The sequence below is a fragment of the Giraffa tippelskirchi genome, chromosome 6, assembly GCF_054371585.1.
Source record: "Giraffa tippelskirchi isolate mGirTip1 chromosome 6, T2T-mGirTip1v1.2.pri, whole genome shotgun sequence".
Taxonomy (NCBI): Eukaryota; Metazoa; Chordata; class Mammalia; order Artiodactyla; family Giraffidae; genus Giraffa; species Giraffa tippelskirchi.
This window is the reverse complement of record NC_137280.1, coordinates 84366809-84392302: the sequence shown is the minus strand read 5'-3', so window position 1 is coordinate 84392302 and position 25494 is coordinate 84366809. Positions and strand designations below refer to the sequence as shown.

General features: G+C 49.3%; 2 protein-coding genes across 3 annotated transcripts; both read right to left on the bottom strand.

The window, feature by feature from the left end:
- Window positions 1–6991: 6991 nt before the first annotated feature.
- TMEM221 (transmembrane protein 221) lies at window positions 6992–14247 on the bottom strand. Of its 2 annotated transcripts, XM_081496471.1 has the most exons (4): window positions 13676–14247; window positions 11107–11192; window positions 8217–8447; window positions 6992–7552 (listed from the first exon to the last, which is right to left on the bottom strand). In XM_081496471.1, exons 1-4 carry the CDS (start codon window positions 13993–13995, stop codon window positions 7491–7493), a joined length of 699 nt encoding a protein of 232 aa, XP_081352597.1. In that variant the 5' UTR covers window positions 13996–14247; the 3' UTR covers window positions 6992–7490. The 2 variants fall into 2 exon arrangements, with proteins under 2 accessions (XP_081352597.1, XP_081352595.1); XM_081496469.1 differs by having other exon boundaries at window positions 6992–8447; window positions 13676–14239.
- A 5957-nt stretch (window positions 14248–20204) lies between these two features.
- On the bottom strand, window positions 20205–24121 carry NXNL1 (nucleoredoxin like 1). The gene is made up of 2 exons (XM_081502999.1): window positions 23796–24121; window positions 20205–20535 (listed from the first exon to the last, which is right to left on the bottom strand). Exons 1-2 carry the CDS (start codon window positions 24119–24121, stop codon window positions 20205–20207), a joined length of 657 nt encoding a protein of 218 aa, XP_081359125.1.
- Between the last annotated feature and the right edge of the window lie 1373 nt (window positions 24122–25494).

Sequence of the window (25494 nt, the reverse complement as noted above, 5' to 3'; positions counted from 1 at the left end):
CTGCAGGCAGATTCTTTACCGACTGAGCCACCAGGGAAGCCCAAACAAAGCTCATCTAACAGTATATCCTCCTGGAGGCACATCTCAGCCTTGCACTTGTGGACACTAGATAGCTCTTCAGCACCACACTTGGAGACCTTTTCGAACAGCAAAAATCACCAATGAAAAAGCACAAAAATGAAAAATGTGCCACTAGCTAGACCTCAAGAATGATGCCTGTGAGCTGTAACAGGAAGGCAGAGCATAGCCTTGTCCCAACACAGCTGTGAACACATACCTCTGGGGACTCAAATTTTTCCCTGCACTGGGAATTCCCAGGTGGTCCAGTAGTTAAGACACAGCGTTTTCACTGCAGTAGCCACATTCAGTCCCTGATTGGGGAACTAAGATCCCAAGCCATGCAGCATGGCCAAAAAGAAATTTTTTTTTCCCCTTCACTATGTATGTCCTTAAATGACCACTAAAGCACTGCAAGTGTTAATTTGGGAGTCACAGATTTGAGCCAGTAGGAGGACTGGCAAATACTGCTGCTGCTAAGTCGCTTCAGTCGTGTCCAACTCTGTGCGACCCCATAGACAGCAGCCCACCAAGCTCTGCCGTCCCTGGGATTCTCCAGGCAAGAATACTGGAGTGGGTTGCCATTTCCTTCTCCAGTGCATGAAAGGGAAAAGTGAAAGTTAAGTCGCTCAGTCATGTCCGACTCCTAGCGACCCCATGGACTGCAGCCTACCAGGCTTCCCTGTCCGTGGGATTTTCCAGGCAGGCAAGAGTACTGGAGTGGGGTGCCATTGCCTTCTCCGTGGCAAATACAGACTCTGTGAATAATGAGAGTCAATTATTTCTGTTAAGAACATAGGCAATGGTGGCTCAGATGGTAAAGAATTTGCCTGCAATGCAGGAGGAGACCTGGAGTCATTTCGATCCCTGGGTCAGGAAGATTTCCTGGAGAAGGGAATGGCTAGTCACTCCAGTTTTTTTGCCTGGAGAATTCCACAGACAGAGGAGCCTGGCGAGCTACAGTCCATGGAGTCACAAAGAGTCAGATACAGCTGAGTGACTGACATATTTTTGTTAAATGAACCACCCCGGGCTCACACCACCTGTCCCATGCATGTGGCTTCCTTTTCTGTTCTCTCTTCCTCGGGTCCCAGTGGCATCAGGGTGGCCCAGGTGTCGCTGCAGTTAGGAACATTCCTCACATCTCTGCAGCATGGGAAGGCTAAGCGTATTTCTCATCCTTACCACGTGCCCATGGCAGGGTGGCAACAGGCTGCTGGCTGCAAAAAGTGTGAGTCGCTCAGTCATATCCGACTCTTTGCAACCCCATGGGCTGTAGCTCACCAGACTCCCCTGTCCATGGAATTCTCCAGGCAAGAATCCTGAAGTGGGTAGCCATTTCCTCCTCCAGGGGATTTTCCCGACCCAGGGATCGAACCCAGGTCTCCTGCCTTGCAGGTGGATTCTTCACCATCTGAGCCATTTCTCATCCACACCACATGCCCACGGCAGGGTGGCAACAGGCTGCTGGCCATAGTTGCAAGGAAACACACCCAAAGGGGTGGCCAGCATCTCTGCAAGGCAGTGGAGGGTGGACACATGCAGTCAATTAAATACTCTGGTCTAGAAGCTCCTTGTCAAAGTTCTGCTCACAGCTCATTGGTCAGAAAGGATCACGTGGGGGTCCCAAAGGTATGTTCCATTCATCCAGGCACTTGTGGCTAACACCAGTGCCCTGGGGAACCAGACTGGGGAGACACTGCCCAGCACAGGGGTCTGAGGGAAGAGAGTCCTCTGCCCTGGGGTCTGAGGGGGGAGGTATAGCCCAAATCTGGGACTCTGAGGGTAGAGACACGATCTATCTGGGAGGAGTGAGGGGGAAGGGGGAGACTGCAAAATGTACCCCTCCCCCACACACGTCAGCTGCCTTGGGAAAGCTAGGTCCCTGGTGCTAAGATATCTCCTGGAATCTCCCCGGTCTGGGCACAGCCGGCACCTGCCGGGCCCACCCAGGCTGCTGTGGCGCCAGCCGCGGAATCTGATCCAGCTGGGAAGCAAAGGCTGTTTGTTCTCCCTGGTTGGGATCTCAGCCATCCTGAAACCAGCACCAGATCACTTTCCAGGGCATCTGTGTGTGACCAGGGGCCCCCGGATGACTTGGGCTGGCCTTAAGTCCAGCTGGACCAGTCACTGTGGCCAGGTCACTGATTCTGCAAAATCACAACTCTCTGAACCCCACAGGGCCTGGCGACAGACAGCCTCACAAAGGGACCAGAGGATCTCAGTGGAGCTTGTCCCCTGACCCCCCAACTCCTGACTTGGGCCACATTGATCAACACTCCGACTGAGCTTATATCATCTTGGGCTACAGGGGATGGGGGCTTCCTGGTGGCTCAGGCAGTAACGTATCTACCTGCAATGCAGGAGACCTGGGTTCAGTCCCTGGGTTGGGAAGATCCCCTGGAGAAGGAAATGTCGACCCATTCCAGGATTCTTGCCTGAAGAATCTTATGGACAGAGGAGCCTGGTGGGCTACAGTCCATAGGGTCACAAAGAATTGGACATGACTAAGTGACTATGCACGCACAGGGGAGGGGAAAGAAGAGATTTGTCCTTTTGCCTTTTGCTCGCTCCTGGGCGCTGAGAGCTGGGTATTGCAGGGACCTGAGCACTGAGAGGGAGATTTCTGGAGACATGTGGTCACAGCTCCAATGCTCACTACCTGGTCACCCTGAGCAATGGCTTAACCTCTCTATACCTCAGTTTGTCCATCTATACAATGGGCATCTCACTGGTCCTCACCTCAAAGGGTAGTTCTGAGGGGGAATTTTTATGGGGGCGTGTCTCTCCACTGTCCATGTTGACTGTTGCAAAAATGCTTCCTGGCTCTGAAAGTCCTTCTCTGCCAGAAGGTTTCTGCAGCCCAAGGTCCATGCAGAGTAGATGGAGGGTGCAAGTCCTAGTGGCCTCTGCTAGTGGCAAACCCCACACTATGAAAGTGAAAGTGTTAGCCCTCAGTCATGCCTGACTCTTTGCAACTCCATGGACTGTAGCCCACCAGTCTCCTCTGTCTGCAGGATTCTCCAGGCAAGAATCCTGGAGTGGGTTGCCATTCCCTTCTCCAGGGGATCTTCCCAACCCAGGGATCGAACCCAGGTCTCCCACATTGCAGGCAGATTCTTTACCATCTGAGCCACCAAGGAAACCCAAACCCCACACTTGTATTTAAATGTTGCAGAGTCCGGCTGTGGTCCCTGCTTCTCTACCCATCCCCAAATCAGAGCATTGATCTGTGCCAGACTTGAGCATCCTCTTTGGCCCCCTCCCTGCCAAATCCCCCAAGGCTTCTATCCCATCATTCATTCTGCCTGTTCTTTTTAAAAAATATTTTTATTTGTATATTTGGCTGAGCCAGGTCTTAGTTTTGGCATTTGAACTCTTAGTTGTGGCATGTGGGATCTAGTTCCCTGACCTTGGATTGAACCCAGACCTCCTGCATTGGGAGGATGGCGTCTTAGCCACTGGACCACCAGGAAGTCCCTAGATTTACTTCTAACCAATGGAATTCAGTAAGGGTTTTGGGACTTCACTTTTGTAACTAAGTTTAAAATACAAGACTTTCATCTTGTTGCAGGCTCTCTTGCTGATTTTGATGATACATGCTGCTCTGTAAAGAGACCCACATGTCACAGAACTGAGGGCAGCCTCTGGCCGACAGCCATCAAGGAACCAACGGCCTCAGTTCCACAGCTCATAGGGAATTGAATCCTGCCAACAACCACAAAGTGAGCTTGAAAGCAGATATTACCCTGGTTGAATCTTGATCACAGTGTGAAGGGGAGGACTCAGGAGAGCCATGCCCAGATTCCTGACCCACAGAAACTGTCAGATAAGAAATATGTGTTGTTTTGACCTGCTGATGTTTAGGGATAATTTGTTATGCAGCAATAAATAACTGATACAAAGGACAAGTATATTTAAATCAGGGAAAGAATGTTCTGGGTTTTCAGGGAATATTTTTGTCATTCCTGCTCCATTTATCCTAATAAACTCAGCTGGCATCTCAGGTGGTCTTCTGAGTCCAAGGCTCTATTTGCCTTGTACCTAGAACCATCCTGAAGATGGAAGACTCATGAAGTCTTTTCAAAATTCTTATTTCACCAAAATATGTTTTAAAGGGTTTGAATAAAGTATTCTCTGATGGGAATGGGCCCCTTGTTGCTCTGAGCAATTTCTCTGAAGGTGGCATCTGGCCTTCTGTTCTAAATGTCATCATTCCAAAGGAAGTAAGAAGTAAAAGAGAGAGAAAGTCTTCCCTTGTGGTCCAGTGGCTAAGACTCTGCACTCTGGATGCAGGGAGCCAGGTTCAATCCCTAGTTAGGGAACTAGATCCCACATGCTACAACTCAGACCTGGTGAAGACAATTTTTTTTTTTTTAAGTAAAGGAGAGAGACCAGGGATTGTATTGAGGGGACAACAGTGGTGACCCTTGTGGGAGTTAGGCAAGGTGTTGGCACTTGGCAGGCATCCAAAAATTAATAGTTTTTCTCAATCACAAATAGCAGAGTTAAGTGCTCAGGGCTGTCTGCTCATTGGTGCCCCCTGCAGGGCTCCAGGGCTTCTGGGGGATGTTGTTGTTTAGTCACTAAGTTGTGTCCAAACTCTTTGCAACCCCATGGACTGTAGCCTGCCAGCTCCCTCTGTCTATGGGATTTCCCAGGCAAGAATACTGGAGTGGGTTGCTGTTTCCTTCTTCAGGGTATCTTCCAGACTCAGGGATTGAACCCCGGTTTCCTGCACTGGCAGTTGGGTTCTGTCACTTCCCAGATAAACCACATCTCAGCAATCGTGTCAGTCTTTGGTTCTGATGACCCCAAACCAAGGCCACATCTTTGACAGATGTTGTCTACACCTTAAAGTGCACCAAAATGCCAATAGCTACTTGCGTTGGGGAGGAGTCACTGACACCCTTTCTGATTTGGTCCTCACAGCTGTGCTATGTGGGAGCCGGGGGAATTTGCTCGATTTTTAAAAATATATTTACTTATTTGGCTGCATCCAGTCTTAACTGCCGTACTTGGGCTCTCCTGCTTTGACATGAGGGCCCCGGAGTGAGCAGGCTCAGTTATTGCGGTGCAAGGGCTTTGTTGTTCTGTGGCATGTGGGATCTTAGTTCCCCGGCCAGGGATCGAAACCTCATCCCCTGCATTGCAAGGCAGATGCTCAACCGCTGGACCACCAGGGAAGTCTCTGATCCAATTTTTATAAAGAAAGAAACTGAGGTACAGGTCGCATGACTGCTCCCTAAGCCAGGTCTGCACCAGCTGGCTCCTGAAACACCAGACTTCCACCATTTTAAAATGTACAGCTCAGTGTCATTTAGTGCATGGACCACCTATATCTAGTTCCAGGACATTTCCATCACCCCAAAGGAGACCTTGTCCCTATTAGCCATCACTCTCCGTTCCCCATCCCAGCCCCTGGCAACCACTAATCTACACTCTTATCAATTTGCCTGTTCAGGACAGTTCATATAAATGGGATCATACACTATGTGGCCTTTCATGTCTGGCTTCTTTCAGCCTGATGTTTTCTAGGTTCATCTATGCTGTAGCATGTGTCAGAGCTCCATTCCTTGTCATGGTTCAGAACTATTCCATTGTATGGAATATTATCGTATGTACCACTTTTTGTTTATTCATTCGTCTGTTGATGGACATTTGTGTTGTTTCCATCTTTTGGTGATTATGACTAGAATGACACATATATACAAGGATTTCTTTGAACATTTGCTTTCAATTCTTTTGAACCTCCTTAACTTTTGTCCCTCTACCCTAGTCCTGGCCTTGGGCATGAGGCCTAGAAGTTTAACTTCTAATTCTCCTGACCAGTCCAGGAGATGAGGCACTCCTCACCCATAGCCACCTGGGGTCCTTTCTCCTCAACTCTCTTGTCCCTCTTCAGAGTCCCCAGGGCCTCCCCCATTCCAGAGAATTCTCAGAAAACTGGAATCTCCAATGTTTCCCAGGCATGTGCTCTGTCCTGGATCCTATGTGACAAGGTTATGCAGTTCTAGCCATCACCATCTCTGCATGCACTCACATAAGTGGCCTTGCTTCTTCGGCCTCTGTTTCCCCATCAGTGAGTGGGGTTGTCCTAAGAATTAACTAAAGCCAGGAAGTGCCTGGTGCGTGTCTGCAATACCAGGCATGTGACATGACATGCTTTTTTTTTTTTTTGCCTGCACTGTGTCTTGGTTGAGGTGCACAGCCTCTAGAGCTGGGAGGCTCAGTAGGTGCTGCCTGCAGGCTCTCTAGTTGCAGCTTAGTTGCCCCATGGCATGTGGGATCTTAGTTCCTCAACGAGGGATCGAACCTGCATCCCCTGCACTGGAAGGCGGGTTCTTAACCAGTGGACCACCAGGGAAGTCTGATATTTGTTCTAACTTTATCCTCTTCCATTGATATTTTCATGGATATCAAGAGCCTATGCTTTCTGGATACCCCCTGAGACAGGTGCCATATAGGAGGAGGAGGTTTGTGTAGGCTCCTAGCAGGGCTCAGGAAGGATGTGGCCCAGGGGAGTAGGGCATCCAAGACTCTACCTGATCATTGGCTTGGGGACCAGCCTCCCGGAAGGCTGCTGGGTGCTGCCACCTCTCTGCCCATGGGGAGAGGTCCTGGGGTCTTCAAGCCACTGTGTGGCTGAGCTTCCTCCACTAGGTGGCCCAGGAAGGGATGGACAGGCTGGGAGATTGCTGAGGACATCTGTCCGTTTGGAGTGGGGGCAGGAACCAGGGCATCCCCCCTCCCCCGTGATATTTATATGCATGAAGATTTGTGGGAAATGGACCTCAGACTTGGCTCTACAAGGAGTACACTCTTTGTCCCCCAATTCTTGCCCTCCCCACCCCCACTCCTTCCAGTGCACCCTTCATCCTGGACCTAACTTGGCCATGCAGCACGTTTTGTTGTGGCTCAAGTGACATGGAGATAATGACAGGGAATTTATTTTCAGGTTGTGCAGGAAAGGGATGCGGCCAGGACCTCTGGAGACCCTGGGGTTCTGAGTTATCCACCAAGCCCCATAAGTTCCAAGAGTCCCAGAAACCAGACATCAACCCACATTTTCTTGCCACCAGGCACCCCGACTAACAGAAGCACAGGTTGACAAGCATTGAGGACCTGCTGTGCACAGCCCCCTGGGATGACTCATATAGTGTCTCACGGGAGCCCTAGAAGAAGGAACCACTTCTGTTCCCATTTTACAGGCCAGGAAACTGAGACACAGAGTATTGAAGCCCTCAGCCACAGGCCCACAGCCAGGAGTCTGGGTCCAGGTCTCCAGGTACATCCGTGGCCCGGGGCTGCTCTGAGCTGGGCACATGCAGGTTTCAAATGCTCACAGCCCAGAAGGAGTCGCAGAGTCTGAGACTTGCACTATCAGCAGCATGGAGGTTACAGGACCCAGGTTCGAATCCAGGCTCTGATGCTCAGTACTGGCCATGGGACCCTTGGTGAGTCACTGCCCCTCTCTGGGCCTCGGTTTCCTCATCTGTAAAATGGACGGAGATGTTTAGAGAACCACTGTCTAAGCTCTCCCCTCCCCCTCCTGCCTAGAACAGAATTTTATTCATTCTGGGCAGATACATTTCCTTGTCTCCTCTATATTGAAGTGTGGCCACATGACTGTTCTAGCCAGTGATGTATAACCAGAAGAGTCCCAAGGCCTCCCAGGAAGACTTCAAAAAGCTCCTGAGTCAGTCCTGGCCTCTACCTTTCTCTCTGAGTGAGGAGGTGAAGGTTGGACCCCCAGCAGCCATTCTGTGCCATGAGGCAAACTTGAGGACAAAACTCGGAGATGCTGTGAACTGAGAGAGAAATCAAGTTGTACTGCTACTGTGGTTGAGCCTGGAGCTATCTCTACAAGAGTCCTCTTCCTGCTGCCTGACACTAGGTCTCTATCCCTGATCCTTGGGCTTACACCAAGGTGGAGTCCTTCCCTGAACCCCCTGGCCTGTGGCCCAGGATGCTGCGCATCTCATGTGTGACCTCTCCCCAGTGCCCCTCACTGGCAGACAATGTCTGGTGCATGCGGGATGCAGGCAGGCAGCTCTCCCGGCCTCCTCCCATGACTGCAGGTGCTGTGTCAGTGACCATGGGTCTGAGGGAGTCCTCCAGTTTAGGGAAGGATGAGTAGAGAGTCCAGTGATGAATACCCTGCTGGGGCTGAGCCCTGGGGCCGGCCTTGGAGACTTCAGGAGGGCGGACAGGGTCATCTTCAAAGTGTGGTGGAGACAGCTCACGGAGGCCCTGGCGGGTGGTCCGGGCGGCCTGGAGCAGAGTGTGGGTCAGTGCTGCCACCAGGACTAGAGCACCCAAGCCAAGGATGGAGGCAGCTGCTGCACCTGTCTCGATCTCGAAGAGCAGCAGGGCATAGATGGACAGTGCTGGGGAAGGAAATGGCTCTTATTCAATGTTTGATCCCCAAGCCCTAGAAGAACTCCCCCACATGGAAGGCAGTTATAGAAAACTGTACATTATGATAGGCACATAGACTAACTCATCTAACCCTTCCACACCTGACAAATATGTCATTATTACATCTATTTTACTATGTGTGCAGACGCTCAGTCATGTCCAACTCTTTCTGACCCCATGGATTGTAGCCCACCAGGCTCCTCTGTCCAAGGGATTCTCCCAGTAAGAATACTACAGTGGGGTGCCATTTCCTCCTCCCGGGGATCTTCCCAACCCAGGGATCGAACCAGCATCTCCTGCTTTGGCAGGCGAATTCTTTACCCCTGAGCCACCAGGAAAGCCAGTGTTATATGTTCAGTTCAGTTCAGTTGCTCAGTTGTGTCCGACTTTTTGCCACCCCATGAGCTGCAGCACGCCAGGCGTCCCTGTCCAACACCAACTCCAGGAGCCCACCCAAACTCATGTCCACTGAGTCGGTGATGCCACCCAACCATCTCATCCTCTGTCATCCCCTTCTCCTCCTGCCCTCAATCTTTCCCAGCATCAGGGTCTTTTCAAATGAGTCAGTTCTCCGCATCAGGTGGCCAAAATATTGGAGTTTCAGCTTCAGCATCAGACCTTCCAATGAACACCCAGGACTGATCTCCTTTAGGATGGACTGGTTGGATCTCCTTGCAGTCCAAGGGACTCTCAAGGGTCTTCTCCAACACCACAGTTCAAAAGCATCAATTCTTCGGCGCTCAGCTTTCTTTATAGTACAACTCTCACATCCATACATGACCACTGGAAAAACCATAGCCTTGACTAGACGGACCTTTGTTGGCAAAGTAATGTCTCTGAGTGCAGCACTTTCACAGCATCATCTTTTAGGATTTGAAATAGCTCAACCCTGTTCACTGAGCTAGGAGGATTGACCCACTTCTCTGGTATCAGTGAAGTATTTGGTCCTAAGTCTTGGCCAGTCAGAGATTGCTTCCCCTGGCTGTAGTGTTTGGTGCGTGACTATCACATGACCCAAGTTCAGCCAATCAGAGTCAGCCCTGGGACCTTTGCTTGGACGATGAGGATAGGGGAATTTCCTCATGGCAGCAATGAAGGAATTGCCAGCCTGCTGCGCTGCAGTCCCTGGGGTCGAAAATAGCCGGACATGACTTAGCAACTGAACTACAAAAAAAAAGGAGAGCAGCTCAGAGTTGGTGAGGGATTTCTTGGCACTTTGTGGACTGTTTTTAGGCTTTCTCCAGCTCTGTACTCTTGCTTTTGAACATGCCACACTGTATTATGTTTGGCATATTAAAGCAAGGCCAAGGACTTTTTTTGCTCTAAACATTTTTAAAAGGTCTTTATAATTATTATTTTGGTTCTGGTTAGCAATGAATGAATGACTGGCTGGACATGCTTGGGAATTCTTGCTGAGTGAGGTCACCTAACCTCAAAAAGAATATAAATGGGAGCTGAACAAATTCTTAATTTAATGCTTAATGAGGCTGACATAGTTTTTGTGCCCTTTGTGAGTTTTTGAGTATTTTAGAACAAGAATATTTTATTCTCCAAGTCTCTAACAGTTTTGTCAGCCCCTGAAAAGGCTTGAGGTCATAGGTACTATGTTGAAAGTGCTTACAGATAAAGACTTCTTTCTCAGGGCACAGTGGGTGAAGAGGCGAAGTGAGAAGCATTTTTTTTCTGACCTCATTTGAGTGCCTGGATCCAGCCACACCTGAAGTCACTAACCCCTGATCTTTTCGGATAGACAAGCCACTCCATCCACTCTCCTTTATAAAAAAAACCCACATCTAGAGTATTTTATTAAGTCAAACAACAGGAGTGATTCAGAGTTAGCTATCCTGTGTGTACAAATTCCCACAATAAACCCTAGGCTCATATTTCATAAATAATCTTTTAAATATATCTTCTAAACTTCTATTTCTCTATTGTGGTACTAAGGGAAAAAACAGTAACAGCAAATCCCTTGTTTTTCAGTAAGCTGATTTGTTTTCTTCCAGTAAAACAGGTTGTCTATAGGGCTACCAGAGATCTATGGATGATTTAACATCGAGTCTCCAGAATCAGCAACATATTTTTCAAGATTAGAACAAAATATAAAATGTCAACAGTCTCTTCAAAGAAATGTGATGATTTGATTTCTTTACCAGCATGTGTGGGTGATCAAAGAAGAGTTACAGACTAGGGAAGAAAGACTGTGTGTCCTTCCGGAACACAAGTTATTAGTTTTTACTCTGCTTCATATTTGGGAATTTAAAATTGCATTTCTGGTTTAGGAAGCTTTTTTTTTTCTTAAGCCCTTCTTAAGCTGAATTCTGATATTTGTGATCAAAACAGTTTTTGCTAAGGCCAACCTGTGAAACACTATCTCCAGAAACCAGCAAAGACTGGGAAAGTTTTGTTCAAACCAGATGTAGACAAGTGATGAATCACGAGTGTTCCGAGGACAACCAGCATTTATGGAATCCCCATTGGGATCAGATGCCAGCCATGGGCACAAGTGTCAGAACCAAGAGTGAAAAAGGTAGGCTGGCTCCAGAGCTGACCCTAATTGTGGGGCCATTACCCTTGGCTGCTCCAACTCATGGGTCATAGAACACCCCATGTTCTGTCCTGAGCACATACCTGCCAAGTAGACGGAGACCCCGCAACAGAAGAGGCCGAGAGCCACATGTCTGAGGAGGCGGCAGTCATAGAGAAACCAGTCAGACCTGGCAGGGAGGAGGGCAGGAAGAAAATGGACTCAGGAGGCAGAACTGGTGGAAGAAGCTTGGGGAGGAGAGGAAGGGAGAATGGTCCAGCTCTGGGGAACTGGAGATCTATGTGAGGACCCAACCATCCACCCATGTATCCATCCCCCTCCCTGCTCAATCATTCTTTATCATCCGCCACCATTTACTATCCATCCATCCATCCTATCCATCTGTATGTATTCAACCATACACTCATCCATCCATTTAACCATGTTGTGTTAATCCATCCACCCATTTATTTAAACAGCCACTATCATCCATTATCCATTTGTCATTCACCATCCATTCATTCATCCATCCATCCATCTCCCACCCCTGACCCATCCATCCGTCATCTGTCTCCCAGTCACCATTCATCAAGCCAACCAACTACCTATCTGTCCATTCATCCATCTAGTCATCATCCATTCCATTCCCCTCCCCCATAACCCACCGATATAGTGAAAGTGAAAATGTTACTTCGTCGTCTCTGAGTCTTTGCCACCCCATGGACTGCAGCCCACCATGGTCCTGTGCCCATGGAATTTTCCAGGCAAGAATACTGGAGTGGGTTGCCATTTCCTTCTCCAGGGGATCGTCCCAACCCAGGGGTTGAACCTGGGTCTCCTGCATTGCAGGCAGATTCTTCACCATCTGAGCCACAAGGGAAAACAACCTACTTGTATACATCAGTCCACTAGAACACCCAACATGCATGAAACAGCCTTTGCATGTGGACACTTGCTAGGCACCCGACTTCCATTATTTTACTGACCATAAGGTTATCTGGGAATGAGGAAACTGAGGCTAATTTGTTATCACCCTCAATAGAAACAGAGATTCCCAAGAGCTGTGTGAACTGAGGACATAGTTTTGAACCCGGCCCTGTGCTAAGTTTTTCTGCTGTGTGCACGTTCTTCTCCAGTCCTGTGAGATCAACAAAAGGAGCTTCCATCATTGCTCACCTCCCACCAGTACCATAGAAGTGGCCTCCTCCCTGGTCTTTCTGCCAACTCCCCTCCTGACCCCTTTTCTGCACAGTGGCCAGAGTGAGTTCTTCTAAACCCACTTAAGTCAGATCACGCCCCTCCTGGCTCACAGATTTCTCAGTCAGAGTAAAACCTAAGATCTTCACCAGAGCACAGGAACCTCTATATAATCCAGTACCTCTTGGACTTCCCTGGTGGTCCAGTAGTCAAGACTTCACACTGCCACTGCAGGGAGTGCGGGCTCTATCCTTGGTTAGGGAACTAAGATCACGCAAGTTGCATGGTGTAGCCAAAAAATATCCAGTACCTCTCACTTCCACTTCCTGGTCCTCATCTCCCTTATCTACCCCCACCCCAGCCACATCAATCACCTCCATCCCCCTTTAACACCTCAAGCTCATTCCTGCTCCAGGCCTTTGCACATGCTGGTCCCTCTGCCTGGATCACAGTCCCTTAGATCTTGTGCCTGCTTTCCTTCTTCAAGTCTCAATTCAGTCCTCCCTTGATGGTAGGACTCACTCTCATGCCCATGATGGTTGGTCTCACCCCTACCCTTTCCTCCTCCACCACATCACCTCATTTTCTTCCCTTTCCAGCATTCATCACTATTTGACATTATTTATCTGTTTTCCTTCTTCATTATCTGCATCCCCAGGAAGGTGGTCCAGATCCACTTGGGTCCTGCTGAGTCCCCAATACCCAGTGCTGGTCTCAGCCCCCAGCAGGCACCCAACACATATTTGTAAACTGACAGAATGCATGCTTTTCAGCACCCCTTGAACGAGCAGATGGAGGGTGCATGGTTTGGATGGGATTCAGTGGTGGAAGTGCCCATCTGATCAAATCTATGGAAGCCTGGGCCAGGATCCTGGCTCCCCTGCCCCAGGAGAGTGGGACAGCCAAGTCTTTGGCTCAAGGAACAGTCCTGTGCCCATCTCCCTGAGCTCAGGTGCCTGACAAGGAACCCTATCCCCACCCCCATGCCCACCCCTAGCCAGGGCACAGGTTCCTAGCTCTATCAGCTTCAAGTTCAAATCCAGCCCACTCCCTTCCAATCCTAGCAGCCTAGATAGAGGACCCTCCCCTGTCAGACTAAACAGGAGGATAATAACGGTAACAGCCGTTCAGGGGGCTTCACGGCGCTAATCACAAGATGTGGGAGGCACCTAGAGCTTAGAGTTGCATTAAATAACAAGTGCCATCAACACTGGGGCTAGTTGACTCCAGGCCTTCTTTGAGCCTCAGTTTCTGCATCTGTGAAATGGGGAGTCGCAGCAGCAGTTGTACCTGCTGTAAATTTTCAACAAATATAGGAGAGAGGGAGTGATGGATGGACGAAAGGAGGACGGGAAAGACGGACGGAGAGAGGGCGTGAGGGAGGAAAGCTCTCCCCCAAGCTGAGGCCCAGAGAAGGGCAGCGGCTCGCCCGGGCTGATCCAGGCCCCAGCCAGGCAGTGGAGCCAGTCCTCCTACCTGTTAGAGCCTGGTCCCCGCGCCATCTCGGCGCCCAGGTGGCCGCAGAGCGCGGCAAGCAGCAGGCAGGTGAGGCCCAGCACCAGGGCAAGCGCGGAGAGTGCGGCTGCCAGCGGCAGCAGCGCCCCGGCCGCGTCCTCCGGCAGCCGGGGGCCGGCGCCCAGCTCCGGGCCCAGCCCGTCGATTCGCGGTCCTCGAAGCTCCGCGCGGCCCGCCTGCAGCTGAAACAGCAGCTGCGCGCCCAGCGCCGCCAGCACCGCCGCGGGGATGCCCAACAAGACCATCGCGGCCAGCACCCGGCCGCCGTACGACCTGGCCATAGGAGGGGTCCTGCGGGCCTGGGGGATAGCTGAAGAATCAAAGAGATTTTAGGGGGCAGGGCAGTTGAGGGGCGTCTTAGGGCCCTCGGCGGTCCAGAAGGGGGCGGTTTTTGAAAGTTAGAAGGGCCACAGAAACCTTGGGACGCCAGTAGCGGTGGGGAAGAGGAAGCGCTGGGAAAACTTGAGACGAAGTCTTCTCTCTCTCTGGGGACCCTGTGGGTGCCAGCTCCCGGCCTCCGGTTCTTGAGGGGCGTGGCCATAAAGGGGCGGGGCGAATAAGGGGCGGAGGCGGTCCCACGTGGGATAAGCGCACAGTGGCTGTGTCCAGGGACCCTCACAGGCCACTAAACTCATTAAAGTGTCCCCCTTTCCCTTCCTGCCGCTCCAAGCGTCTGTTTTATCGTTGTTTGGGGGGAAAGAAAAGAAACTTGCACACGTTTTTAAATAATTCACTTTGCTATGCGATCTCTACCCGCGGACCTGGCAATTGACTGGGATGTCCCCTCCGCTCACCTTCTTTCACGGCTGTGCAGAGACGTCACCACCTCAGAGAAGCCCTCCTGGACCTCCTCCCCAAGCAGCACACCTGTCCTTCACTGCTAGACTTTGTTCTTCCCACGGCACGTTTTGGGGGATTATTATTTATTTTTTTGCATTTCAAGAAGAATTTTAATGAACCCTACTTCTTCCATCTTCCCATACATAGAAAAACAGTATAACCATGAACTTGAAACATCTGTTCTTTGTGAGTAGCAGTAATATTTCACCAAGATTTATGTCTGATTATATGTATTCCTTAACAACAAAACATGTAAACTAGTTTCCCCCCACCTCTTCAGAGCAGCTCCTTAGAGCTATCTGAGAGACTTGTCTCCCAGGTTATAGTCCTCAGTAAGACCCTGAATAAAATTTAACTCACAACTTTCACATTGTGTATTTTTCTTTTAGTTGACAACACAATATATACATATTTATGTGTCTGTGTATATATCTCTGTATATATATATATATATATTAATCACAAAAGCATTTAGAGTGGTTATTATTTCCTGTCTACCAGGGCTTGTCAGCATGTCTTCCATGTAATGGACCGGTATGGTGTTCTGTGGGATGTCAAGATATTTGGGGTCCCTAAGGTCTATATTATAATAAGGAACAAAGGAACCGGCATTGCCTTGAGGCATCAACCGTAAAGTTTATACTCTTGTTCCCACTTCATAAATGAAAATCTATTCTGATTTTGGTTGCAATGCAAATGAAGAAGAAAGCATTCTCAAAGTCTGTAGTTCCATTATCAGGTGCCTGGTGCTGTGTTAATTTGCTCCAGAAGAGATACCACACTTAGAATTGTGATTCTTTTTTTATCACCACCTAAATAAATTTACCAACCTAGACAGCATATTAAAAAGCAGAGACATTACTTTGTCAACAAAGGTCCATCTAGTCAAGGCTATGGTTTTTCCAGTGGTCATATATGGATGTGAGAGTTGTACTATAAAGAAAGCTGAGCGCCGAAGAATTGATGCTTTTGAACTGTGGTGTTAGAGAAGACTTTTGAGAGTCCCTTGGACTGCAAGGAGATCCAACCAGTCCATCCTAAAGAGATCAGTCCTGGTGTTCATTGGAAGGACTGATGTTGAAGCTGAGACTCCAATACTATGGCCACCTGATGCAAAGAGCTGACTCATTTGAAAAGACCCTGATGCTGGGAAAGATTGAGGGCAGGAGGAGAAGGGGACGACAGAGGATGAGATGGTTGGATAGCATCACCGACTCAATGGACATGGGTTTGGGTGGACTCCAGGTGTTGGTGATGGACAGGGAGGTCTGGCATGCTGCGGTTCATGGGGTCGCAAAGAGTCGGAAACGACTGAGTGACTGAACTGAACTGAACTGAACTAAATTTGTGATGATCTGTCATTTTTCCATGACTCATCTGGCTTTTGTTAGTGGCCAAACAGAGGCCCTAAGGAGACTAGCCACTGGGTTGGAAGGCAACTATTCCAGGTGTTGCAACTGAGACACTTGTGTGCAGAGCAGGGATAACTGCTTCAGAGAATGAGGAAAGGTCGCCTCCTTGGGCAAAGGAGGTTTGGGGCAATTTAGAGGTATGCAGTTTTCAACCTCATGTCTGCCTAAAGGTACCCGTCCCAGGTCTCAGAGTTCCACCTGTTTCCACCAGTGCTGTTGTTACCTTAGCATAACAAGCACAGCGAGGCTGACCATTTAATTGTGACTGCAACTCTGCAATTCACATGCTTAGCTGGTTTGGTATTAAGTCCAAGTATCTGCCTATAACCCCCAGGACATGGAAGACTCCTCCAGAACTCCATGGATGCATCATAATTCTGTATAAATATATATATGTATATGTATGTATGTATATATATGTGTGTGTGTGTATATATATGTAATATATATATATATATATATAAGTTCATGGATGTTCTTTGTATATATTCACAACATTTAATTTCTTTTTTCCCCTATGTATGCTGTAAAAAGAAGGTGCATGCTCAGTCATGTCCAACTCTGCAACCCCGTGGACTGTAGCCTGCCAAGCCCGTTTGTCCATGGGATTTCCCAGGCAAGAATACTGGAGTGGGTTGCCATTTCCTTCTCTATATTTATTTATGTTTAAAATTTAAAAATAGAACCGAAACTTACATGACATAAAATTAACCATTTTAAAGCGAACCATTCAGAGGTCTTTAGCACATACACAACGTTGTGCAACATCACCTCAATCTAGTTCTGGAATTTCCATTCCCCACCCCACCCCCATTAGCATTCACTTTCCACTCCCCCTCTCTCAGCCACTGGTAGCCACTAATCTACCTTCTGTCTTCTACGGATTTGTCTTTTCTGGACATTTCATGTAAAAGAAACCAAACAATATGTGGTCTTTTGCGTCTGGTTTCTTTCCCTGAGCCTAAGATTTTTAAGACTCATCCACACTGTAGCATGTGTCATTCCTTTTTTATGGCTGAATAATATTTCATTGTATGAATGGACTACATTCAGCTTATCATTCATCTGTTGATGGATATTTGGGTTGTTTCCACCTTTAGTTGGTTATGAATAGTGCTGCTATGAACAGGTACATGGAACAATTTGAGTGTCTGTTTTCATTTCTTTCGGGTCTATACCCAGAGTGGAATGGCTGGGTTATAATGGTATCGAGGAACTGCCTGTTTTCCACAATGCCAGCACCAGACACTCTGAAACCATTTTACATTCCCGCCAATAGTACACCAGGGTTCCAATTTCTTGATTTGCACATCAACACTTGTTATTTTGTCTTTTTGATTATAACCATCTTATAGGATGAGAAGAGGTATCTCATTGCAATCTTGATTTGCATTTCCATAATAACCAGGGATGTAGTGCATCCTTGTTGGCCAATGTACTTGTTGGCCATTTGCATATCTTCTTTGGAGAAGTGTGTCTTCGTATCCTTTGTTCATTTGGGTTGTTCTGTCTTTTTGCTTTCCTGCAGCACTTTGCATCCCTGGCAGCACACTGCGTGCACCTTCCTGCCATCTGTGGCTGGGGAGTGGGGGTGAGGAGGGCTGCTTCAGGACTGTGGGAGGTCTACTTCAAGTGTCCACTGCTGTGTTCCCTTTGTGTCTGGATCTGCACCCAGCACATAGCAGGTCCTCAATAAAGGCTTGCTGGACATGAGTGAATGGGTTGCCTTGTACTCTGGCTCTGGAATTCTTGTTAAGTTTGAAATATCAAATTTGAAAAAGGTTTCAAAGGTAACACATTCCTGCTACATCCAAAATATAAGGGTAACTTAGGTCAACGTGGCCTGATGCAAGCAGGTCCCTGTCTTAATGTATCAGGCCTGAAAGATGGCATAGTCATCATCTAGACTTTATAGAAGAGGAAACTGAGGCACGGAGAGGTTCAGTGACTCCCTGGGTCACACAGTCATCACAGACAGCCTGGCTGTTTAAAACCCAGTGCTGTATACTGCTTTCCAGAAATGGTATAGCCCCAAGTCTCTAGGGCCTCCCAAATCCGAATTTCAATCCCTCCCCGCTTACCCTTTCTGGGAGCTGGGAGAAGGTGTGGATAGCATTTATTTGCATGTTTAGCCCCACCCAGAGGACACGTCTCGCCGCCAGGCGGCGCCAGAGACAAAGTGAAGAGATTGGTGCTCGGGGCGAGCTCCAGCTCTGGCTCCTTGGCTGACCTGCCAGGTAGAACCTTATCTTATTGTCATTTCCCAAAAGAAAGAAAGCTTCCCACGTGGCCCTAGTGGCAAAGAACCCCCTTGCCAGTGCCCGAGACTTAAGAGACCAGCGTTCGATCCCTGGGTATAGAGAAGATCCCCTGGAGAAGGGCATAACAATGCACTCCAGTATTCTTGCCTGGAGTATCCCATGGACAGAGGGGCCTGGAGGGTTACAGTCCTTGGGGTGGTAAAGAGTCCGACACGACTGAAGCAACTTAGCACAGAAGGAAAAAAGGAGGCTTAGAAAGGCGGAGGTGGCTGTCCTATAGTCACACAACCAGGAAGTGGTTCCAGCCTGGCGTTTTTGATATCTATATTCTGCTGTCTCCCCACCCCCTGTCTCCCCACAGGGAATCCTCGGGGTTCACCAAGGACAGGGAGACTGAACCCTCACTGTAAGTCCGGGACTCAGCGCACATGACACCAAATATTGAACTGCATCCTGTGTAAACGATAAATCTGTTGTTAAAGGATCGTTGCAAGTTTGCGCATGAAATATGTGAACAACTCATTTAGCGTGTGATGGGCGAGCCATTCTCAGCACCATCATTCGATTTTAGTTTGTATTTTCCCTTTTTGCAACTATTAACCATCTCACCTCCTTCAGTCTGAAAGATATTTCTGGATATTTTAAAATATGACTCAGACATGCCACTGGAGAACCAAGACAGGCCCTGGGTGACAGATTCTGAGGGGGATCTCACCTAGAAACCTCCGTCATCCGCCCTGCCCTGGGTCCCACCCTCCATCTGTTGGCGGGGGTGGGGGTGGGGTGGGAGTTGGGGGTGAGAGGGTGGTGGGAGGTTTGGGGGGGTGGAAGGGTGGTCAGAACTGACTCCATCAGGTCCTGCCCTGCTTCTCTCTGCCATGTTATTACACACCCCCTCGCCCTCACTCACTCCTGGAGGGTGGGCCTCAAAAACACCCTCTCTACTCCCCAATTCTAGGCCTTTCTTCCGCATGCGGGTAACTCAGAGCAGCCCCACGCCTACCGCCCCTCTGCTCCTGGGGCTGGGCTCAGAATAAAGACAGTTTCCATCCCCACTCCTGGGGTTCGGCTTTAAGCTGGGTGCCCCCCTCTGAACTGAACTGAACCTCCCTCTTCCTGCGTTTCTCAGGTGGCATTAGTGGTAAAGAATCCGCCTGCCAGCGCAGGAGACGTAAGAGACAGTGGGTTTGATCTCTGGGTTGGAAAGATCCCTTGGAATAGGAAATGGCAACCCACTTGAGTATTCTTGCCCGGAGAATCCCATGGACAGAGGAGCCTGGTGGGCTACAGTCCTCAGGGTCGCAAAGAGTCAGACACGACTGAGCCACCGAGGACATCCTCCTTCTTCCTGGACTGAACTCAGAGAGGTTCCCTCCCCTCATCCTGTCCCCCTTTCCCCCCTTGTTGAGGCTGTTCAGAGATTCTGCTTGCTTTGCCAGCCAGCCTTCCACCTTGGGGCTCAGAACAGCTTCCCCCACTCTGGTCCCGCCCACTACTGGGAGGAGGGGTTTTTTGCTGTTCAGGCGCTCAGCAGTATCCGACTCTTCGCGACCCCGTGGACTGCAGCACGCCAGGCTTCCCTGTCCATCACTACTCCCGGAGCTTGCTCAAACTCAAGTCCATCTAGTCAGTGATGTCATCCAACTATCTCATCCTCTGTCGCTCCCTTCTCCTCCAGCCCTCAATCAGGGGGAGATGAAGGCTCATCAAAGAATCCCTCTCTCCCCACCCCACCCCCGCCCCCCGCCCCGCATCCTTATGTTCTTTTCCTACAGGGGATTTAGAACAGACCCCCAGCCCCCAGTCCCACCTACCCTTGGGGGTTGGGGGGAGGACTCATCATAGACCTGTCCCTCTCTGTTCCCTACCACCAAAAGGATCAGAACAGCCGGCTTCCCCCTCCTCCCGGCTCCGCCCCAACCTTCCTCTTGAGGGTTTCATCATAGAACCCCCAGTCCTGTCCACCCCATCCAGGGGTCAGAACAGTCCCGCGGCCTCGCCCTCGGCCTCGCCCTCCTGTCCGGAGCCGCCCGCTCTTCCCCGGCCTCGTGCGCCCCGCGCAGCCGGGTCTACGCGGTACTTGCAGCGGCGCAGGGGCTCGGTAAGGCTCCGCGGCGCGGGGTCGTCCAGGTCCTCGGGCTGCAGAAAGCTGCGGTCCAGCACCTCAGCCGCCTCCTGCCAGTTGGCGAAGCAGGCAGGGCCCAGGCGCCGGATCTCGTCGGCTGCGTCGAGCGTCAGCACATCCCCGCTGGGTTTGAGCACCACGACAGCTGGCAGGCGCTCCACGGAGAACTGGCGCCCAAGGTCCCTGCGGGGCGGGTGGGTCAGTCCGATTGGACCCTCGTCCTAGATCCTGAGCTGAGGAACCCTCCACCCCTCCTCCTAGTACTTACTGAGCACCTGCTGTGTGCAACTGTCCCATGCCAGCCTGTGGGAATGCCCAGGAACCCAGAGAGGCCAGGGCCACACTGGCCTCCCGGCTGTGCACCCATCACAGGGCCTTTGCACTGGCCATGTCCTCTACCTGGAACACTCTCCCCAGACATCTGAGAATTAAGACCCTGTATGCTGCAGACACCTAGCCTTATATTTCATTGCCTCTCTCTCTGCCTCTTTGGTGATGCACGACTCTCAGCACCCAACACACTGCATAGTTTATTTCTCCTGTTGTCATTTTCTCCCACAATAGAAAGTAGTTTCACTGGGGCACGGGTTTCTGTCTCTATACCCGGGGGTCCCCAGTGCCTGAAACAGTGCGGGGCACAGAGTAGATGCTCAGAAAATGCACGTGGGATGAATGAATAAATATTGATCAATTCCATAAAGAGATATTAAACTGGCTAAGGAACTTAGGGTCAGAGAGGGCCTCTCTAAGGAGGTGCCCTTGGAGCTGAGATCCGCAGGATGAGGAAGGGGAGAGCAGGGGAAGGTTTTCCCAGGCAGAGGGCTCAGCTGGTGCCAAGGTCTGGACGTCAGGGAGAGATTGGAGTGCAGCCCTGATCATAGTGCAGGGCCATGGGAAGGACTTGATTTTGTTTTCTGTTTGAGAGGAAGGCTGTCAGAAGCCATCCACTGGAGACCTCAGACTTCATCTCCCATTTAGGCCAAAATCTTACACAGTCTTCATACAGTAAAGGAAGCTGCCAGGGCTGGGCCCATTCATCCACAGTTCTTAATTTGGGTTCTTGGGTGGCCCTTTTGCTGGCCTTCACGCAAAGTAACATAGTGCTTGCAAAATCCCAAAGGAATAGGTTGCCAGACTTAGCAACTAGAAATAGAGGATACCCTGTGTGAACGAATTTGAATTTCATGTAAACAACAAGTAACTTTTTATAAGTATGTCCCTGAATTACGTGGGACATACTTATACTCCCAATTATCCATTGCTTATGTGAAATTTATATTGAACTGGGTATCCTGTATTTTATTTATTAAAAAAAATTGTTTTTAATTTGGGTATGTGGCCTATGGGATCTTAGTTCCCTGACTAGAGATCAAACCCGCAATCCCTGCATTGGAAGTTTGGAGTCTTAACCCCTGGACCACCAAGGAATTCCTCTGGGTGTCCTGTATTTTATCTGGCAGCCTGGTATGTAGGAAGGGTAGAAACTCTGTCTGGATACTTGCCTGGGGGAAGGGTGTCCAACTCTTTGTGACCCCATGGACTGTAGCCCACCAGGCTCTTCTGTCCATGGGATTCTCCAGGCAAGAATACTGGAGTGGGTTGCCATTTCCTTCTTCAGGGGATCTTCCCAAGCCAGGTATTGAACCCTCGACTCTTACGTCTCCTGCATTGGCAGGCGGGTTCTTTACCACTAGCACCACCTGTTGTTGAGAGGACCCTGCCCCAAACAAAGTCAGTGTTTGGCTGTGATGCCCTTGTAGTTGGCATTTCTTGCCCCGTGGGAGGGAGATATTTGCCATTTGGGGAATGGAGCCTCCTCAGCTGCAGAAGCCTGTGGGAGTGAGCAAGTTTGCAAACTCTGATAATCTTGGGTGGCGGATAAAGGTCTCCATGACCAGAAACTTCTAAGTTTTGTAACAAAACTGATGAGATCAGTAAAACGTCCCAAAATCTGCAACTCACTTTCAAATGGTTCGGCACAAACTTCACACCAGTGGAGATAAAGCAAATAGAAAAATAGGAAAAATTTTCATGGAGTTTATTGTGTGCTCCTTCCAACTTTTTAGTACCTTTGAAATTATTCTTATCTCTCTCTATTTTTCTCTTGGATGCTCTGTGCGGCTTGCGGGAAATTTTTCATGATAAAAACTTGGGGCTTAAAAGGAGTGTAAGTCTGAGACTTCCCTGGTGGTCCAGTGGTTAAGACTTCATGCTTCCACTGCAAGGAGCATAGGTTTGATCCCTGGTGGGGGAACTAAGATCTTGCATGTCATGTGGTACAGCCAAAAAATAAATAAAAAGAATGACAGTCTTATTGCAGAAAAGGGGAAAGTTTGAAAATAGCCATGAATGATCACACTGTTTATCGGGCAGCTCACTGGAAAGCTTGAACCCAACCATCTCTCTCTCTCAGCTCCACTGCTGTCTGAGGATCACATGCCCACTTATTAGGTGACATTTGGGGCACTGTTACACATGGTGCCTGCTGGCTTCCCAGGTGGGCGCTAGTGGTAAAGAACCCGCCTGCCAATGCAGGAGACAGACTCGATCCCTGGGTTGATCCCTGGGTTGGGAAGATTCCCTGGAGGAGGGCATGGCAACCCACTGCAGTATTCTTGCCTGGAGAATCCCATGGACAGAGGATGGTTACAGCCCATAGGGTCACGAAAGAGTCGGACACGGCTGAAGTGACTTAACACGCATGCATGGTGCCTGCTGGCTTCTTACTCGGTGTTATAGTTCCCTGAACTGGCTGTTTTTTCTCTGAAATCCTCTGAGCCTTTGTGCGGTGTCTGTCCTCTGCCTTGAAACCCTTCCCTTTCCTCACTCTTTACCCTTCTACCATCCCTGTCCTTGGGGTTCTCTCTTTGAAGCCATTTCCTCTGGGAAGCATTCCCTGACTCCCAAATCTCAGCAAGGTCTCCCTGTTATATTTTCACTAGACACCCTCGCTTTGGCATTTGGAGCTGCTGCAGTTTGTTATTATGTGTTTCTTTGAGTGTTTGAGTCTTGGTTTAATGTTTGGCTCCCCGGCTAGCTTCTACCCTGAAGCTGGGTGGAAATGGGCATAGGTGCCCCTCCCTCCCCCATCTCCATGCCTGACTTCTTTGTCCTGATTGGCCCACAGGGGGTGCTTTTATCAACTCCAGATGGAACAGATATACCAATAAACGAATGGTCTTCCTGGGTAGCTCAAATGATAAAGAATCTGCCTGCAACGTGGGAGAGCTGAGTTCGATCCCTGAGTTGGGAAGATACCCTGGAGAAGGGCATGGCAACCCACTCCAGTATTCTTGCCTGGGGAATTTCATGGACAGAGGAGCCTGGTGGGCTCCAGTCCATGGGGTTGCAAAGAGTCGGACACGACTGAGCAACTAACACTTCACTTTCAGCAGAAACAGCCCCTCCTCCAGGAAGCCCTCCCTGACCTCTCCTCGTCTCACCTCCTCAGGTCATCCTCGAAGGGCAAGAAGAGCCACTTCTTGGGCATGTCCCTGAGGAACAGGTCTTGCTGCTCCTCCGTTGGGTCCTGGGACACATACACCAGGGCCAACTGGGCTGCCCGCAGCACGTAGAACTCATCTGTGAGCCGCACAAAGAAGTCTCGCAGGATGGGTGCAAAGGCCTGGCACTCTGGGCAAGACCCAGCACCAAAGAACAGCAACACCAGCCGGTTTTCCAGTCGACGGCTGAGCTCAGCCTCTGTGTCCAGCTCATCCTGGTCGCTGTTGTTTCGGATCAGGACGCGGCCAGAGAAAAGGGAGGCCATGGCGACTCTGGCTGGGTGCTAGGGACAGGGTGGAAGGACCTCGTGTGACCCTGAGCCTGCTGGCTGGCTACTGCCCCAGGATTAGGAATCCTTAGGAGGCCAGTTTAGGACGTCAGTAATCTGCCTAAACCTCGACCTGATTCTTTGCTGCCTTTGAGGGCAGAGGGCCAGCTGCTTATGGGCTGGTCTCAGGAGACAGCTGTGAAGAAATTAAAAAGCCAGTCAGACTGAGATGCGGGTGTGAAAATATTTTATTCAATTGTGATGTAAAAAGATAAGTGAATCTTACTGAATGCACTCAGGAATTCAATCTTCATGAATGTATTTGGTAATCCTAAATCACAAAGGCTCTACTAATTAATTTCTGTGATTTCTAAGTTGTTGTTTGGTCACTCAGTCATGTCTGACTCTTTGTGACCCCATGGATTGCAACACTCCAGGCTTCCCTGTCCTTCACTATCTCCTGGAGTGTTCAAACTCATGTCTGTTGAGTCAATGATGCCATCCAACCATCTCATCCTCTGTCGCCTCCTTCTCCTCCCGCCCTCAATCTTTCCCAGCATCAGGGTCTTTTCCAGTGAGTCAGCTCTTTGCGTCAGGTGGCCAAAGTATTGGAGCTTCAGCTTTAGCATCAGTCCTTCCAATGAATATTCAAGATTTATTTCTTTTAGGATTGACTGGTTTGATCTTCTTGCAGTCCAAGGGACTCTCAAGAGTCTTCACATTTCAAAGGCATCAGTTTTTTGATGCTCAGCCTTCTCTATGATCTAACGCTCACATCTGTACATGACTACTGGAAAAACCATAGCTTTGTCTATACGGACCTTTGTCGGCAAAGTGATGTCTCTGCTTTTTAATATACTGTCTAGGTTTGTCATAGCTTTTCTTCCGAGGAGCAAGCGTCTTTCAATTTCGTGGCTGAGTCACCATCCACAGTGATTTTGGAGCCCCCAAAATAAAGTCTGTCCCCATCTATTTGCCATGTGATGGGACTGGATGCCATGATCATAGCTTTTTTTTTTTTAAATGAAACGGTCAATTTTATTCAAATTCTCCAAAATTTATACTAAATACGTTGTTTCTAAAAGGTTTCACCTTTATATAATGGTTTTATTATTTCACCTTTCTTTTAAAGGTTTTTCTATTTTTCTTTACAGTTCTTCAATAGAAGCCAGAGTCCTGAGCTGCCCAGTTAGGAGCCTCTGACCTACTATTCTGATTAAGTTTCTTCTCAATATTCATGGCCAACATCTGGCTTCTAAATGAAAGGCTTTTGGTCTTTTCAATCATAGCTTTTTGAATGCTGAGTTTACTGTGATTTCTATGTTGAGATGAGTGCAAATGATATTTCAAGGTGTCCACCTGCCATGACC